General features: G+C 39.1%; 1 protein-coding gene across 2 annotated transcripts; it reads left to right on the forward strand.

Moving 5' to 3' along the window:
* Positions 1–345: 345 nt before the first annotated feature.
* DAPL1 (death associated protein like 1) lies at positions 346–10,376 on the forward strand. Of its 2 annotated transcripts, none has more exons than XM_062637855.1 (4): positions 346–568; positions 4,832–4,919; positions 8,552–8,615; positions 10,112–10,376. In XM_062637855.1, the coding sequence occupies exons 1-4, from the start codon at positions 361–363 to the stop codon at positions 10,229–10,231; spliced, it is 480 nt and encodes a 159-aa protein (XP_062493839.1). In that variant the 5' UTR covers positions 346–360; the 3' UTR covers positions 10,232–10,376. The 2 variants fall into 2 exon arrangements, with proteins under 2 accessions (XP_062493839.1, XP_062493840.1); XM_062637856.1 differs by having other exon boundaries at positions 558–645.
* The last annotated feature ends 8,109 nt before the right edge of the window (positions 10,377–18,485 follow it).

Genomic DNA, 18,485 nt, shown 5'->3' on the forward strand with positions numbered 1-18,485 from the left:
AAAAATTAACAAAACAACAAATCAACAAAAATTAACAATTAAAAAAACAACCAGAACAACAGACCAAACCAAAAAAACAACCCGAGGCTCATACAAGTGTGAAAAATTCTAAGCTAAATACCTTAACTAAAAGAGGCTGAAGGAAACTGCAGCTGAAATTTGAAAAGCCTGTAATGAACCACCAAGACAAAACAAAGGAAAAAGGCATACAGACAGGGTAACTTGGACGAGGGCTGATAAAGGTGATAGAAGTTGCCATCAGAGCGAGACGGGACAGCAGTCAATCTAACACCAACCACTCACATGATTCATTTTCTCCCTTTGGTCACCCCCTTCCTCATTTTCGCCTGACTTAACGTGATGCACTCGTGCCGCAACGTCGTGATCCGCGTTTTCACAGCGGATCTCCCCGCTCCGCGCCACAGGCGCTCACCCGCCGCCCCTCCGCGCCCCTCACCTCAGGACGGCCCCACCAGACCCGCCCTCGCACCGCCTCCCGCGCCTCTGCTCAGCCGTGCCCCGCCCCAGAGCACAAGGTTGCTACCACATGCGTCTGCTCGCGTCCACCGTGGGTTTCTCGCCTCGGCATGGTGCGGAGTAAGCGCGCTTCGCCGCTCCCGCGGCTGCACGGGCGGCCGCCTGCAGGTAGGGGTAGGGGCCGGGGCCGGGGCCGGGGCCGCGGCCAGGGCCAGGGCCAGGGCCAGGGCCGGTCTCGGTCTCTGAAGGTGGTGCGGCCGCTGAAATCAGCGTTCCTGTACGAACTCGGTTCCCGGTAGCACCTGGCGTCCACGGACTCGCTGGGAAGGGATCGCGCTGCCTCGCCACAACCAGCGCTCCCGCACCTGTGGGCCTGTTGTGTGTCCCTCCCGAGGCCGGTGGGGCTGGAGAGCGGTGCTGGCAGTGGGGGCGCAGAAGGGAAGGGTGGGAGCGGTCGGGGCTGCTCCGTCCCCTTTCCTTGCGCCGGCAGGCTCCCGGGGCCCTGGCCGGAGCTTCACTTGGCCTGGTGTAGGCGCAAAGCCCAGCCCGCGGTGCTCCTTGTTCACCCTACATGAGCATGTACCGCACCCGGTGTTCTGGGACTGCGTCCGATCTGCAGTGACCCGCCATGGGCTGTGGGTCTGGCGAGCAGTATGGAGCACAAGTCTGATGAGGAACGGCTGGGATTGTTCAGTCTGGAGAAGGCTCGGGGGGGACCTTAACGCTCTCAATAACTGCCTGAAAAGAGGTTGCAGTGAGATGGGGGTCCGTGTCTTCTCCCCAGTGGCAAGCGGTAAGACGAGGAAACAGCCTCAAACTGCGCCAGGGGATGTTTAGACTTGAGTATTAGGAACAGTTTCCTCACCGAAATGGCGATAAGGCATTGGAACAGGCTGCCCAGGGCAGTGGTGGAATCACCATCCCTGGGCGTGTTCAAAAAGCCTTTAGTAATCCGGTTTACTGGTGGATTTGTCAGTCGTGGGGAATGGTTGGGCTTGATGATAAAGATCTTTTCCAACCTGGCTGATGCTGTGGTGGAGCAGAGGCTCTGCTGCTCTCTTAATCAGGAATGCATTATCAAGTAATAGACAAGTATCAGTAGCTTAATGAAATCTGTATATATATATTTAGTGTGCCAGTCTTATTCTTTGCCTCTTACTGTAATGCGGAAAATAGGTATTTTTTTGGTTTTCTACCTCACCTCCCCTTTGGAGTTACCTGACTAAAGATGGTGCTTCAGAGTGCAGGCTGATGAGCCTTCAGTGTGGTACTCTAACCATGGCTCCACCTAATGGGTGGTTTGTCCAGATGTACTACTTGGTGTTTAAATGAGTACCTGCAACAGATTGTTGCAGAATCTGTAAGTACGTACAGCTAGTAATCCACTCCTGTGCTTGCCTGTTCATTATCTGTGTGGAGCTAGCATCTCAAAACACAGAGTTAGCAGTAGTACGTGGTTTGTTACCTGTATGCATCAAGTCTAAAGAGCTTCTGCAGACTTAACTTTTAGAACTGGTGCACAGCTGCTGCTGAGCCTAAACCAATTAGGTTTGCCCCATCCCTCCCTGGTTTATTAGAAGCAATTATGGCCTGAATAGCATGAGATATAACTTGTGTGTCTCAGCTGTAACATCTGTTTTATTTTCTTTAAAGGTATTTTTCTGGTGGTGTTGTTTATTTCATTTGTTTTGAGCATGCTTTTATGTGAATTTGTGATGTAAGAAGCTTTTTCCCAACTTCACTTGTGTCTGGTCCTTTCCTGGGTTTTTGTGTATGTGTGTCAGGGATGGTTGAGTTGCACTTGAAAGGGCCTTTACACCCCTATAGTCAGTGACCTTGTATAGGTACTGGTTTTTTGTTTTCATGGCAGCAGACTGAGTCTTGGTGAGGTGCATCTGCCCCTGCAGTGGAGTGACTGTCTCTGGCAAAGGAGTAGGGATGTAGGAGCAGGAAAAAGTTGTTCCAACTTTGTGCTCGGTGAACAAAGCAGGTTGAAGGTGGACACCTTTATTCTGACCACAGTATCCATAGGTAACCTTGGGATTCAACAAAGCTTTTGTTTTGTGCCTTTGTTTTCAGTTTGGGTTTCATGGTTTGGTTGTTCTGGATTGTTTTTTTTTCTTTTTTTTTTTGCAGGGAGGGAAGGGACATATTCCTCCTTCCTTATTTCTTTTCTTTAAAAATATAGGATGGTTTAAATATGGAAATTAGCAAAGATTTTGGCACACAATTCTTAAGTGTTAGGTTACATGGCTTACAGGGCACTTAAAAAAATACAAAAATAGAGCTCTATGGTGGAACTTTGACATATCTCTTAATTGCTTTGGGAAAAAAAACAAATTGCAAAACAGCTTTCTGGTACATTCCAGAAGCATCCATATTTAACTATTCCACTGCTAGGGGTATCTTTGAGCAGGCTATTAGCAGCTATTGCCAAGTCAGTGAAGAGACTGAAAAGTCCTGTGTTATTCTTACTCTTATAAATAACTTTCTTCTTTGTGGTTTTTGGTAGTAGACACAATTCCTGGTTGGCCACTTCGTCTTTAAATATCTTTTCCTATTTGGAGTATTTGTTTCCTTCCCACCTGCTCCCCAACTCCTCCATGTGCTCTTTGTAAAGCTTCATAGTGTTAAAGTGTCTGCCTCCCTGTGTGTCTGGATCTCTCTACCCTGCTAAGGTAAAACTAAAATGTATGTGTCTGGAAATCACCAGTCCTGCACACATGTGCTTAGTGAAGGTCCCAAACCAAAAGTCACAGATCTAGGTTCAGTTATGGTTTTTTTACTTACTTCTAAAACTTCAGTTGTGTTCCCACTCATTCCTAAAAGGCAAAAAAAATCTAAGCACCTAACAAGCTGTGGAAAAATACTTGGGATAACTTGCTTTGGTGTTCTGGATAAACTTGCTATAAAAGGAACTTGATGTCAAGAAGACATCAGTCTTACAAGCTTTTTTGAAATACTCAAGGATTTTTTTGGTGGTTGGATTTTTTTTTTTGTCATTCCTGTTTAAAGCTGCATTCTGTGTTATATTCTGCTTAGAAAGACAAAAGAAGTTTCATACCTTGTGAGCTGAGGGTATTTGAAATCTTGATTCTCTTTACTGGCAGGTAATTGGAAAAGGCTGACACTTCCATTTTAGAGGAGACTTTGAAGTTAGCTTTTCAAAAGAATTTGGTTCTGTCTAGATATCTAGTGTATTTGTTGCTGTAAGATGACTATTCATTTCCTGCTAATACAGCACTATAATTGTATGTATGTAATTTTTAAAAAGCCAAATTGAGACATTGCAGAGCTGCAGTACTGCGAGGCTGCTTTGGACATGACTGAAGGAGAATTCTTGTTCCTAAAACTAAACCTTCTGCCAGTAAATATATGGCAAGTGGTCAGATTTGGTAGAAAATGGGTGGTAGTTACAGATGGGCGCATCTGTTCCCCCGAGAGAGGCCAAATATATTTTTTTGTGCTGTTTAGCTGAGTAATTCTTGAAACTTTCTGCCATTCCCTGTTAACTCATGTCCCCAAATATTTGAGTTTCAAAACTCTAGTCTTGATTATTCATGATAAAAATAGGAGCCTTCCAGTAAGATGAAAGAACTTCTTCAAAATAATGAGAAATAAACATTAAGTTTGTTCTTTTTTACTCTTACAGTTTTAAAACTTGAAATACCCTCATGAACAGGGAGAAAGTATTTATTTCAGCAAGATGTTTTGGGTAACTTTGCCTGTTCTTTGTTCAGAACTGAATTTTCTGGTATGGCTCAGAGCTTAGATTGTTATTGTTAGGTCCTCTGTAACTTAATTGGTGCTAATTGGGTTTGTGATTGGCAGTTATATTAATAAAATATAATTAAACATGTTAGAACACAAGAACAAGGTAAGTATGCAGCTAGTTCTTATCTGCATTATTAGGTTAATTCTAGAATACCTTGAGTAAGTCATGTGAAACCTTCATTGCTGAGTGATATTGTTTGACAACCTGAAAGTGTTTAGAGTTTGGTCTGTTTGTTTTGCTTTTAAAAATTCAGATTAGAAACTATTACATCTGAGATTTATGGGTGAAGAATGCATATTAACATAATAAGGTGGTAAGATTTAATATAGTTAGCAGTGACCAAAACCCCTCTAATTTCTTGATTATAGTATTTGGCAATTGATTTGAGTATGGCATGACAGAGAAGTTTAAAGTCTTTGTTGGATCTGTTTGTTTCTGTGTTATGTGTATGTTTAAAAGTGAAGCACAGAGTTAAATATGGAAAGATGATTTTAAAGTATTTTTTTCTTCTCTAAGTGTATGTAATGTAATATGTAATTCTGTGGATATTTGTACATAAATTGTATTTTCTTCTTGCAGTCAAAGCTGGAGGTATGAGAGTGCCTAAAAAGCATGAATATGGACCTGTTGGGAAAAATGCTAAACCCCCAGGAAAAGACAAGACAAGGTACTGCATTTCTGGGCTTTTTCTCCTCTGCCCCATAGTTCAGAGGTAATGGGCTGAAGGTTGAAATCAAAAGACAGTTCTTAATTCCTGAAGAGTTTAATTCTTCAATTAACTTGTGCAATTTATAGAGGCAACTCTGAGGTAATCATCAACTTAAAGTTTCCTACCCCTCCCAAAAAAAAACAACCCCAACTTCAAAACCTAAGGACAATGCCTTGCGGTGAAAAATCAAAGGTGAATCTCTTCTTTATTGTCATGTTTTATGGAACAGAAATTAAAACAATGTTTTGCCTACCTGTACCTAATAAAGTAATATTCAAACAGTTTCCAGTGAAATGAGTTTTAGGCTGTCCTCATTCTGAAGGAAACAAAGCCCACATCTCCCATCCCCCACGAAAAGTGTTAATTCCTGTGTAGCCTGTATTTCTTATTTCAGTCCCAAATCAAATTTGACTTTTTCTGTTTTCTATTTCCTAAGCTTACTCAAGCTATTTTGCCCAAAAATGAAGGCATCTTTCTACTTTTGAATAAGGTAGCAGTGACTGGTTGAAGTGGGCATCAAAACAAATATTTTCTTCATGATTTTTCAAACAAAGACTGAATGTTTTTCTGAAAAATACACATTTTTCTCAGATGTCACTCAACAAAAGCTAAGATGACTGATATATGGATAATTGCTATGATGCTCTTAGAGTCAGTGTGACCCTAAGATTTTTTTCAAAGGAGCCTGATGCAGTGATTTGCTCTCAGAACAAATCTGCTGTGTTCTGACAGTGATGACCTTGTTGTGCAAGTAAGCAGGGTATATATCCTCCTCCATGTGATGATTAAGGTATTTGTGAAGATCTGGAAGACCTGTACTTTAGCCCATTGTCAGATAAAAACAGCAGGTATCTTGCTGTGTCGCTTGCCTTCACCAGTGAGTTAGATGCTTCCTGTTGAGGACTTACAGAAAAAAAGATTCATAGAAAAAGTCTTCATAGAAAAAAGACTTGAGATTTGTGGTGATGAGACAAAATGTAACCGTTAAAGTACTTTGTTCAGGGAGCTGGATCTAAAATTCCACTTGGCACTGTAACCTGTGTGCTTTTAATACCTTTATCTGTTTTGTGAGCATTCAAAATTATGTCTTGAGATTGGAACTTGGATATCTTTCTCTAGTGAGTGCTCCTGCACTTGACGTACACTATTCTCTAGCCCGCCAAAACATTAAATTTTTGCTGTTCAGTGGCGCAGCTTCTAGAGGAAAGTACAGTCTGATCTTGCAGACTTCTGAGAGCAGGAGATAAGGGATTTAGTCCCTTTAGAATGAGGACAGTGTAGAATTTGTTCTTTCCTTGGAAAGTGTTGAGCATTATCTTACTAGGTATGAATAGGAAACACATCTGTTGTTGCTTTAGGAGTGACTTTGTCCTCCTGCTATGAAAAAGCACTTCTGCAGGTAAAAATTTTTTTGCTTATAAGTGGGCTCTGATTTATGTCAAGATGCACTTGCCTCTCCTGTAGTCAAAATTTGGGACTAGTTTTGTGCATAAAAATAGAAACAAAACAAGGTTAAATAGTCTGTTGTATTTCTTAAGAATAGAACTCCCTTCAAGGAGTCTTTGTATTGTCCTCGTGATAGCTTGCTCTGGACTTGCTGAAGAGACACATCCAAACTGAAGCAGCTCCTGAATCTTAAAGCACATCTGGAATTATCCTGAAAGCTGTGAATTACTCCTTACACTGCTGTGGATTTAGGGACATCAGTTACTGCTTACCTGTAAGAAAGGAGCCACCTCTACTATAGTGTTTCTGTAGTACACAGGTAACAGTTTAGAAAGTCTGGGTTAGTGAGGATGGGTCTGGATGACGTTGTTCTGATTCCCACTTGTTTGTTTGTGGGTTTTTTTCTTTTCTGCGCTAAGATTTAAATTCCCTGTATTATTTCTGATAAACAGATTTACTTCTGCTGTTTCTAAACAGATGTTTTAAAGAACACTTCTTTTTTAGTTTATATGTGTACATTGCAATCATGGTATCAGTGTGTCTGACAGGCACTACAAAGTACTGTAATCTAGCAACATTTATGTGAAATAGACTGTTATGCCAGGAGTTAAAAGGGAAGTGTGTGACTAGACTGACAGCTGAACTCAGTTTTTTGGACCAAGATGTTAATTTTTTTTCCTCTAAAATGTTCTAATCAGTTAGATAACTTTTAAATTAACTGTATTTAGCCATGCCAAGAAATGGTGTAATGACATTATTTCCTGGCAAGCTACAGACATCAACATTGTAGGTCTTTGGATTTCTGTTTTTCTCCTCACTGGCTTGGAGGACGCTAACCTAAAATACAGTTTTTTTTAATAAAGCTGAGCTTTCCTGTTTATTAGTTCTCTGCACCAGAATCAGTGGTTACTTGGTACAGCATACCTACCTTGTTGGGGTGCTGGATTTCATTCTCAGGTTGTAATCACAGAAGTCATAGAGAACTCTGTAGTTTGGTACTACTGAGCAACTACTAAAGTAGTTGAGTTTTTGATTCAGGTGAGGTTTTCTGAGGGTCAAAGTCACTGTCATAACTTAGTGGGTACTCAGAGCTCAGACTGGTCTTGGCAGGAGCTGAGCTTTTGAGACTTAGGGAGCATGCCTTTTTTTTTTTAAACTATGAAGTTGCTGTGTAATAGAATAGAATATATATAATATGTCTAATATATTATATATATAAATATATAATAGAATAGTGCCTAACAGAATGTAGTGCATCATGTTAATAACTAGATGCCTTCCTGGCAGTTTTCTGAAAATACATTCCATTTGGCTATACCTCATTATTTAAGAGAAGCAATTCAAAGTTGTGTGTTCTTTGTTTTTTGCTGAGTTTTCTAATAACTCTTGTTGTTGGGGTGTGTGGCTTGATTTCCCCCCCCCCCCATGATTTAGAAGGGCTTTGTTTTTATTGATTGCCAGCTGTCTGGGTGTAATTTTACTCCTGTCTTTACTATAGTCATAGTTACCTGATGACATAAACAGACCTGGAATAGCACATATTTGTCAGTGTGGCAAATTTATATCAGTTGCTGAGCTGAAATTTCAGTAGGAAATGTGCCTTGCCTGATACACAGAACCATTAACTTAGCTGAAGCAGTATCTGCTTTTTCAGAGTCATATTTAAGGTATCTGGGTCCATGTGTGAGGGTAATAATGATTTTTCTTGAATCCATTTTTAAGATACAGAGGTGTCACTACAGATAATTGTATCATGAGAAGAAAATGCAATCCACAGTTCTTTCTGTTGCTGAACTAAATTATTTCATATCCAGAGATTGTTTGCGTATGCGATATTGGTAACATGGCTGTTTTTCATTGGAGTATGAAGAAGTTAATGGGATAATCTTGCACAAAAATTATATATATATATATATATATATATATATCTCCTTTTATATACCTAAATAAAAGTCTGCAACACAGATTTCTATTCTGAGGCAGCATACCTTTTTTTAATACCCTAGTCTTTAATGTGATTAAAGGATTTAGCTCCAAACCCTAAATTTCTATTACAAAATATTTTGTATTAAGCCTGGAAAATGAAAGTGCCAAGTATTACTGTGAGATGGAAATGCTAAATACATTCTTGTTTTGGTTTACAGTGCCATTGCCAGTTTTTCAAAACCTCAGAACATGGGTGTCTTGGTAGCAGAAGCACTGAGCAAAGTAAGTATCTCTGGACAAACAAGCTATGTGTTTGTCAGGGCTTCTTCATAAAGCTGTACAGTAAAAAAGGTGAATTTTCCTTAAACTGCTGTCATCTGACACTTGTAAGTTTCTCATCGACCTCTAAATATTTTTGTGATAGTCTATTTCTTTAGCAGTTATATGGCCAAAATATAACTAGCCTTTCCTCCTTACTCTGATGTGTTTGATTCCATTCCTATTTACACTAAGTAGCCCCAGGGTAGATATGTACACCTTTTACAGAAAATAAGGTGTGTCTGTTCTTTAAAGTGGTATGTTGATTTAGATTTATGGAAATGGGGGGAGGATTATCAGTGACATAGTAAATTTGTGGCAGAGCTGGGATTACAATTGAGAAAGGAACCTGGTCTTCAAGTGTTTATTCCACTGTGGAAATAGCTTTAACTGCTGTAAGGGTCCAATTCACAGAAGTGAAAAGATGGCCTCTTGCAGGAGGTGGGTAATGCCACTGCCAAGTGCTTATTGGGTACCAAGACAGCAAGTTAATGTCAGACTATTGCAAGTGATCCCCGAGACAACAGTCACAGAATATTCCACTGCTGCTGCATATGCAGCTGTTTCACCTGACGCCTGGCATTAGATAGTCAAGCATCTTCTTGAACTCTGCCTTGGAATGACTACGAGATCATTTAAAATTGTGTTGCAGAGCTGTTGATGGACCCTTTTATACCTACAAAGACCACTGTCTGGTATCTCTTGCTAGGCTGTTCATGTAGACTCTTAACACCCACATTTTGCAAGAGCTGATTTAACAAGCAGCTTCTTAATTTGCATGCTAATCTGAATATCTGACAATTAGAATCTACTTTTCATATACTTGCAGTCTTTAGATTGTTAGGCATACAAGAGTTCCTCATCTAAAGAGTTCGGTTGAGACATCAGTTGCATCATTTCAGCATAAACCTTTCATCAACAGATGAGTATATAGCTTTAGTATGTAGATGTTGAATTTTTTAATTGACTAGTTTGTTAAGGAGAACAGATACAACTCATGCTATTTCTCCTCTGCTTGTCCCCACCTCCTCTATTCTGACCTACCATTTCCTTCTCTTGATTTCCATAATCTCATTACATGAAACTTTTGCAGTAGTTTAGAAAGTGATAATTTGATACTGCAATGACAATGACTTGAATCTAGGAAAGTAAGAATTTTAAGCAACTTATTGTTAACTCTGGCATACTGATTATTTGCTCTGCTTTCCTGATCTTTACAGGAAATTCTGTGAACTACTAATAAAAAGGGGGAGAGGGGGAAATGAATGTAGTCAGGCTGATACCACTTTAAAAACATAAAATGAAATGTACAGAGTTGCCCTGGGTTTATCTATTGATTATTTGAACTTCTTGTGGAGATAAGTTTTAAGCTACTTTTATATGGTAAAATTTAGGAAGAAAATAGCATAAAAGCTGTGTTTTATAACAACTTTTCCCCCCTCCACCCTTTAATGTTACAGATGAACCATAAAATTAATGCAGCAGCCTTACAGGTGGCTCAACAAAAGCCTCAGCCTGCCTTGGAGAAGTTCATACTGCCTAAGAGAATTTACATTATTCAACAGCCGCGGAAATGTTAAGATACTCATTAAAATACTCATGCTTACTTAAAGTGAGTTTCTATACAAAATAGCACTTCATGCACTGTGGTGAAATGTTCAAAAGCTATGTGCCTTGTTTCTCACTGTATTTTTGTTACTGACAATAAAATACTTTATAAGAAGAGTCACTAAATGTACTTAGAATTTATTTAAATACCATGGTGTATGTGTAATCTGGTTTTACTAGTGTACAGTAATTACACAATGCTAAGAAGTCTAGCAGTGTGAATTTTGACTGAAGTTCTAGAACCTCTCAGCTTCCCCCCCCCCCTTTTTTTTTTAATAGCAAAGCTGAAGTGAACATGATTCTAAGTTATCAGGGCACAACTGAAAGGCATGTTTCTTTTTGTTTTAATTTAGGCTGAGGTGTTCCATGCTGAATGTATGCCTTAGTTGTACTGCACAATAAGAAACTTGAGCAAGTCCTGGGAAAGATTCCCATGCAGTGGAAAAAAAATCTTTTTCCTTGCATTTCTGTGTGTAAGGAAATCTGATTCTTTTCTTGGGATCCAAACAGTAGGAAGAACCAAGTGAAAACAGTCTCTGTTTGAATCCGTCTGGGGGTGGGGAGGATGAGTGAGGGAAGTAAAGGGAGTTGAACCTCTGGGATGAGAGGGCAGACATGAAGGAGGAGGAGGAGTCAAGGTGAAGACAGTGATTTGAGGATGGAGTTTAAAGTTGGTAGAAGGGGATACGGGCCTGAAAAACAATGAGACTGAGCATGGACTGGTAGTAATACAAGCTTAATAACAGGGAGGAGCAATTGTAAATACAAGTACAGGCAGTACCCTTGAGCCTTGCCTGCTTATGCTGTCAGCAAAACACAGCACAAATAGTCAATCCTGCCCAGTAGAGAGGATCATACTCTCCTACTGCTAATTTTTTGGTTGGGTAGCTCAGCTGACTGCTCTGAATTTAATTCTGCTGGGACTGTTCTTTGGTTTGGTTGGGTTTTTTTTCTTTATTAATGCTTGCAGATGAATAGCCATTAAAAATGTAGTTGAGGAGTCCAAGTAGACATAATATGAAAGGTACTGCTCAAAAATGTTTGTATTGTCAACGAGGCTTCTTTTTATTGTGTGCTTTCCAGATGACTGCAGTGGAAAGCTATTGCGAACGTATGAAACACTCCCTCTTACACAGAGAGATCACAGGTGGGCTACCCAGGATTAGTGTTAGCATTTAACATGAATATCTGCTTCATTTCATCCATCCATAAAATGTAAATAACTTTATATGTTGATTAAAGATTAAATTATGATCACAGGAGGTGGTGATTAGTAGTATGTGCAATAAGCAATTTGGTTACACCTTGAATAAGTAGGAAAGATTAAAATAGTGCTGCTCCTATGAAGACTGCTAGGGTTTTTTCCCCAGATTTCTTAACTGGTAGCTACTTGTAAAATATTATCACTGTTATTTGGACAACAGCAGCAATATACTTTATGGATATTTAAGTTGTAGCTACATGATTTGCAAAACATCTAGTTCTGCGTTTATCTATCCTACACTTTCCATTGCCTGAGCTGACTGTATATAAATAAGTATCAATATGAATGTAAATTATGTGAGTTAAAGCTGTCCGTATGTGAATTGATATATTCATGCTATCAAGGCCAAAAATAGCACTGTGCACTGTAGTATGTCAGTGCTTCCTACAGGAAGACTGTTAGTAAAATCTGTATAATTCTTATCTTTATCCTTTTTGTTTCTGAGGGCCTTTAAGGTGACTTTCTGTGAAATAACCTGCTGCTGAAAATTTATTTATATTCTGGCCAAGGGTTTAATGCAAAATGACATCTTGCAGGCAAAGGACTCTGTCTCTTCCAGAGTCAGATCCAGCTTTCCCCTGGATGCTAGATTAGTAACTAGACACCCAGTTCTTCTAGCCAGTTTGTGCTTAACGCACACCTCAGTGGAGAAACCATTTGGATACCATTTCCTGGTGCCTGGAAGAGATGGGGCTTCTCACACACTACAGAAGTAGGTAACTTGCACCCTGCTATGGAGAGAGTTGCTTCCTGCTGTGAGGAGTTACTCAAATACTGTGGGAATGGAGATACCTGGGATCCTTATTTCTACCTTACATCCCTAGTGTGGTTGGAAAAATTACTAGCTGTGTGCAAATTGCTCTGTGGGAATTCAGCTTGTTACTGCAGTGCTTCATCACTGCAGCTGTGTAAACACCATGTTGTGATGCAATGTTAACATGGCTACAAGTAGCAGTGAATAAACCAGTGGATCTGACTGCCCTTCTCTTGGTTCTTTATTTGATTTTGTACTTTGTTTTTTGTTTGGTTTAACTGAATGTTATTTAAACTGTTAGTATGCTCAGGATAGGGATGGCATGCTCAATGTAGAAGACAGCTGCAGGAAATTACTTTTGTGACAAATCATGGCATGCACTGATTGCTTATGGATGTAATACTTCTATTTTAAAAGAACCTGTCTACTACTACGTGCAGTGCACATTTAGCAAGTTCAGTGCTACACAGATGAGTTAAGCATATACAGTAATTCAGGTTCTGGAAGTATAGTGTCTACTGTATTGGCAAACAGGAGTTATGCAGCATAGGGCTCAGCATGTGCTTCTGAGAGGCTTCTAAGAAGCAACAGTCCTGGAAAAATGAACCCATGCACGTTCAATGCCTGGCATCTGTGTATGTACAGAACATAAATGAAGTGGTAGTATGGGACTTCCAAACAGCCTCACAGGAAGCCTGCGTTAATGTAAAGTATCTTCCATGTTCTACCTGTGTAAAATTTTCAGGTATAAAAAGAGGACCTAACAAAAAGTCAGGAGGCCAAATTTTGATAAATTATTTCATTATTTTTCTAAATGTAAAGCAGGTGCAAGCTCCTCTTCTGCTGTAACATACCTTGTGGAACAGGAAATCCTGGCAACTGATAGTTAGGGTTCTTTTTTCCTGCTTCTTTAGGATGCCACCAATGTGGTGGCATTGCAGGTAGTGTTTCATACTTGCTTTTCATGTCAGTAACACTTCCTAGACTTTGGCTGGAATCTGGAAGATTTATGTAGAGAACAAACTACCTCTTCTGCTTAAATGTATTTTGTAATTGAGACCATTGTATAATTAAGACCATTCTTTTTCAACCAAGTCTATTTTTACTCATATTTTGACAGCAGCACTATCAGTGCATTATTTTCTTATAATTTATTTCTATTTGTTAAGGTGTCCTGCTTATAATAATATTCTTAATAACAAAAGCTAAACAGGAAACTAAAACTGTATTTTAAACTAGTAAAACAACTTAAGTTTTTCATCCTGTTTGTGCCTTCCACACTGTAATCTTAGTTTGTGTTTGCACCATCATTGATGATACTATAAAGTTGTCTTATATTTTAGGAAGTTTGTTTTATTTAGTTCAATTCTGAATTCAGTACTTTGCCTTCATTATTTAAATATGAACTAAAATTAAATATGGAACATAATGAAACAAGCACAGTTGGTTTGCTAAAAGGATCAAAACCTTGTAGGAAGCCTATTTTCAGGCTTCCTGAGGGTTATTACAAATGATGCAGGCATTCTACAAAAGTGGCATGGTTTCAGGAAATTATTTCTTCTGTTGATCATTATTTCATCATGTTGATGTAAATAATAAGGGTTAATATGCAGTTGGTTTTACCTGTAGACCTCAAAACACCTTACAGAGATAGGAATGACTGAAGCCAAGTGGCAGTAAAAGTAGTGAAAACTGATTTCAGTAAATGTTGATTGGTTCAATGTACTGGTAAACTTGGTAATGTCACACATTCTATTTGATGGCCTGAGTAAGACATACGGGCCTTGCAGGGATGGATTTCCTCTTGGGTGAGGAAAGTCTCCACCTTTAAGACCCTGACATGTGGAGGGTGGATGGTACTTCACAGAGCTATGTGGGAATTTGGCAGTGTGCAACTTTAAACTGGTCTGCAATGAACTATAGTAACCCCCCGGCTGATCAGTTTAGCTGCAGAAATGTGTACTTCCTGCCTCTGGACCACTTGTGATTTAAATTTTTCTAAAGAGGGTAGGTGATGTTGGGGTTCAGTGTAGATATCGGGGTTCCATTTGTTCTGGCTTCTAGGCCTATGGCATTGTCTGTTTCTTGTCCTCAGCTGAGGACAAGAGTAGCCCAGCAGCTGATGGGCTGCTGCTGTGCTAGTATTCTGAAGAACACATTACTGAATCAGATGTGTACTGTTTTCAGTCTTACTCAGCTGCTGTAAACTTTAAAGGCACTTTGACTTCCCTGCTGAAACCAGTCATAGTTTTCCCTTTATTCAGCAAAACCATAAAGAGAACAATGATCCAGTGCAACAGCATGTTTATTATTCTTGTCAAAGCTGGCCATGGATTCTGCGCCTCATCATTACTCCACTCTTGCTGAATTTTAATGAAAAACTTTTAGATAATTTTACTAGCAGAATTTTCAGTCTGGCACTTCATTTATAACAGGCCACCAATGTTTAGTTCATTCTTCAGTTGAAGAGGAAGGACTATGCCAATTCTGAAGTCAAAGCATTGCTGACTCTCCACCTAACAAAGACTTTCCAATTCTCCGGTTGTTTGCTAACACTTAAGATTTTACAGTGGTTTATAACTCATATCAAGAGTAGCTTAAGAAATTTCAGTACTTTTATGTGTATACTGGTTTTGCCACAAGAGGCTGCTATATGCCTATGGCTTATTAAGGTTCTGCCAGCTAAGTTAGTCCTCAGAAAACAGCTATTTTCTTACAAGGAGGTATATTTTAATCTGCCGAGGAAGTTTCAAACTAAAAAAAAAAAAGATTAGTTTCTGAAAACATAATTTGGTATTTCACAGAAGACATGACTCCCTAGAAGTTGTAAAGAAGCAAAAGGCATAAACTGATGGTAGCAAAAAGTGGTATCTGATTCCTTATCTTTACTATTAAGCCTTGTTGCTTTTGTAGATGCTTTCACATTACATTCCTAAATGTGGTCACTTCAGAACAAATTTACTGCTTTATGAACCAGGCAACACTGAAAAGTTGCAGTGTTTCATATTCAACAGTTACACATAAAGGGATGAAATTTCTGAAACTGATATAATTTATACACAGTTCACTTCTGATGATTAGTTCAGAAGTTATTTTTATGTAACAGAATGATTGAGACTTTTTCAAAGCTATTCTAAAAAACTTTTATAATAATGGCCATTATCTTAGATGCATAATAGGCATTTACTGTATACTGAAATAGAGCAGTCACAAAAATTAAGAGTAACTTTAAAATTTAAATTCAACCTTCTACTTTCACTGTTCATAACTTTCTTAAATTCTGTCTAGTTTAGATTTTCCATATTTGGTATGTTTTTTCAAAGTTAAAGAGTTGGAGCAAACTGAACTATCTTTAAGCTACACAAGCCTTAAATATTTGTTCTTTTTAAGTTACTATCAAGAAATGTCAAAAACAGTGAAAAGCAAGATTATCTATTAAAAAACAGCTGAAATTGAAAACTTTTAACTCTGTTTACTTTGTGGCTCTCAGCTGTAAAAAGTAAAACAAGTCAAAAAGCCAAATTTAGACCGAGATGATTTTGTTGGAGCTGTTCATGGATGCCAGCCAAAGATGGGTAGGCATGTAACTGCTGACCCACAGTGTGTGTGCAATTGAACTCATCCATACAAAATCTTTCTGAGGTTTCTAAACACACTGCTTTAAAATTTGTTATGAAGAGCCCTCCAATTATGTTGAAAACTCTGGCTGCTGGTCCTTTAGTAGCAGCCTAAAATTGGCCTTGCTGCCTTGCATTGTAATGAAGAAAAAAAAAAGGGGATAGCTAGGGGGGTGTGTGTGGAATGGGTGGCAGAATGTCCCAAAGCTCTGCAGGCCTTGGCTTTAAGGAATTTAGAAATATGTCTGGCAAAATTGGATGCACTGCATGCATTTGCTGTTTCAAATGCATATACTGTTCTAAACTAATAAGCTTAAATGACCAGACCTTCCACAAAGGCCAGCTTCCCATATTTTTTTTCCAAATGTACATAATCGAAGGATTTGGGAATAGGTGTACAGAAGAGAAGCAAAGCATCAGGAAGGACAATAATAAAAATTAAGCTGGGAAACAGTGGCCACAAAAGAACATAAGGAACAAATTATTAATGAAAACAAATGTAAGGGCATTTGCAGTATTTTAGTTGATATCACTGATTATTATTTTTTACTATTTATTATATTAACACTTAAGCAAAGTAGCATCTACACCTATGGAAACTGCTGACAAAGCATCATAAGAGAGTAAACATCACAAATACAACAAGTTCTGATGTATTATCACTGAAATTACAGAGACTCTGTACAGAATGTGGCAGACAGCAAGTGCAAGACATAAGTTGGTGCATGTAGCGATCATAAAGTAGTTTGACACAGGTAGTTTGTAACTTGATAGTAAGACTCATGTTTTGCCTGTAAAGCATGTGTCCAACTTCTAGCCTGGTTTTGTAGAGAAAATGGGCCTATGTGTAATCCATGTGTGCATGTGTACTTGTTCTCCTTCCTCACTTTCCCTGCTGGCTTTAGAGCCAGTTAGTTCATTTCACATAAAATCAACCGAAAATAATACTTCAGTGGAATGGTATTGGTTGAAAACAGGTAGCCAAGATGAGACTACCTCCTGCTATTCTCCTAGTACACAAAAATGGCATTACAAAAGGAAGCAGATGAAGACATCAAATAACAGTGTACTGGACAGACATTATGAATGCTGCTTTTACAGACAAAAAAACATAAATGAGAACTTAGACCTTCTTAGACATCTGCAAATCCAACAGTCACAAAGCTATTGAATATAAAGTGGTGCTGATTCTACTATTTACAGAACAAGCTGTTTTCTTAAAATCAGTAAACTGAGAATTTTCTACCAAATTATTATTTTGCATGAGAATGAATCTGACAGGATAAAAGCAGCCACACTGAAAGAAAGCTCCTAGAATTTACAAAATTAACTTCTTTGAAGGACCCTCCAAACCCAAGCATTGAGATAGCAGGTTAAGATGAGAAGCCCAGCTAACATAAACAACACTGACACTGAGCAGAAACAGTAAAGTCTTGATTTTTTTATTTCCCCAGGATTACAGTGAACACTGCAGCTGTTATATTTCAGCTGTGTCTGAGGTTCTTGTTGTCCCCTCCACCCCAGAGGCTTTAAAACTACTAGAAGCTTGCATGATAATTCTGAGACTCTGAGGACAGCCATAACCTTTGTAAGAAGAAAAAAAAAAAAAGAGCTGAAGAATTTCAGTGGCTGGGAATGGACAAATGATCTGAACAAATGACTGTAAGGAGCAGAGGGCAGAACAGTTAAAGTAGAAAAACAGCTGTCGGCTAAATTCTTCTCAAAAGGAAGCAACTGATGAGAGCAAAAATCTTTATGTTGCTGGTAGCAGAAGCATTGCTCTACTGAGACAAACAGGGGAGCACTAAAATCAAGCCCTAGTTAAAAATATTTTGATTCTGAGCTTCCCTGTGGAACAGCAGGACTGAAATCCACTGTAAATATAACTTCAGAACTTCTGGGTTCATACACAGAGGAGGAGACAGTGAGCACTGGGCCTGATGAGTAGTAGATCCCAGAACGGTGGAGTCGTAGCTCAGTTTTTTGTCTCAGATTTCAGAGACAAAGACAAAATCATAAAGGGGTGCCAGAACTAAGACATTTCTCTCCGAGAGAGAAATTTCCTTTATTTCCAGATATATGCCTCATCACATAGTCAAAACAGAGGGAAGAAAATGTGATCAGGAGGATTCTCTACTGGAAGAAAGAAAAGCTGCAGGTGGAGTAGTATGCAGCATCCTACCCACATTCTGGGACAAGCCTTCAGCTACTTAGCTGCTGAAGTGACAGTGACAGAGGTGCAAGAGAACCAATGGCTCTGTGGTTGTGACCCAGAGATGCTTTGACTCCATGTCACTGTGCTCTGCTCATGCCATACAAGGCAGTCATGTCAGATGTTCCTAAGAGGATGCTCTTCTTGTACACAAGCCTGTAAGTTGTTTCTGCACCACAGAATGGAGTCTCTTCTGTACCCCTGACATTGAAAGATGCTCTGTGAAATGCAGAGATAGTGGAGAAGAGGTTCTAGAATATCCTGGCACTGCATTCTGTAGTTAAATTAAAATTCAGCTTTTCATGATGAATTGCATATGAAAATAAATTATATTTTTCTGAGAAAAGCCTTAAAAATTTAGATGTATTTTGGACTGTCC

Source organism: Pezoporus occidentalis, unplaced genomic scaffold, assembly GCF_034315485.1.
Source record: "Pezoporus occidentalis ecotype Australia unplaced genomic scaffold, CSIRO_AGI_Poc_V1 ctg54, whole genome shotgun sequence".
In the NCBI taxonomy this organism is placed as follows: Eukaryota; Metazoa; Chordata; class Aves; order Psittaciformes; family Psittacidae; genus Pezoporus; species Pezoporus occidentalis.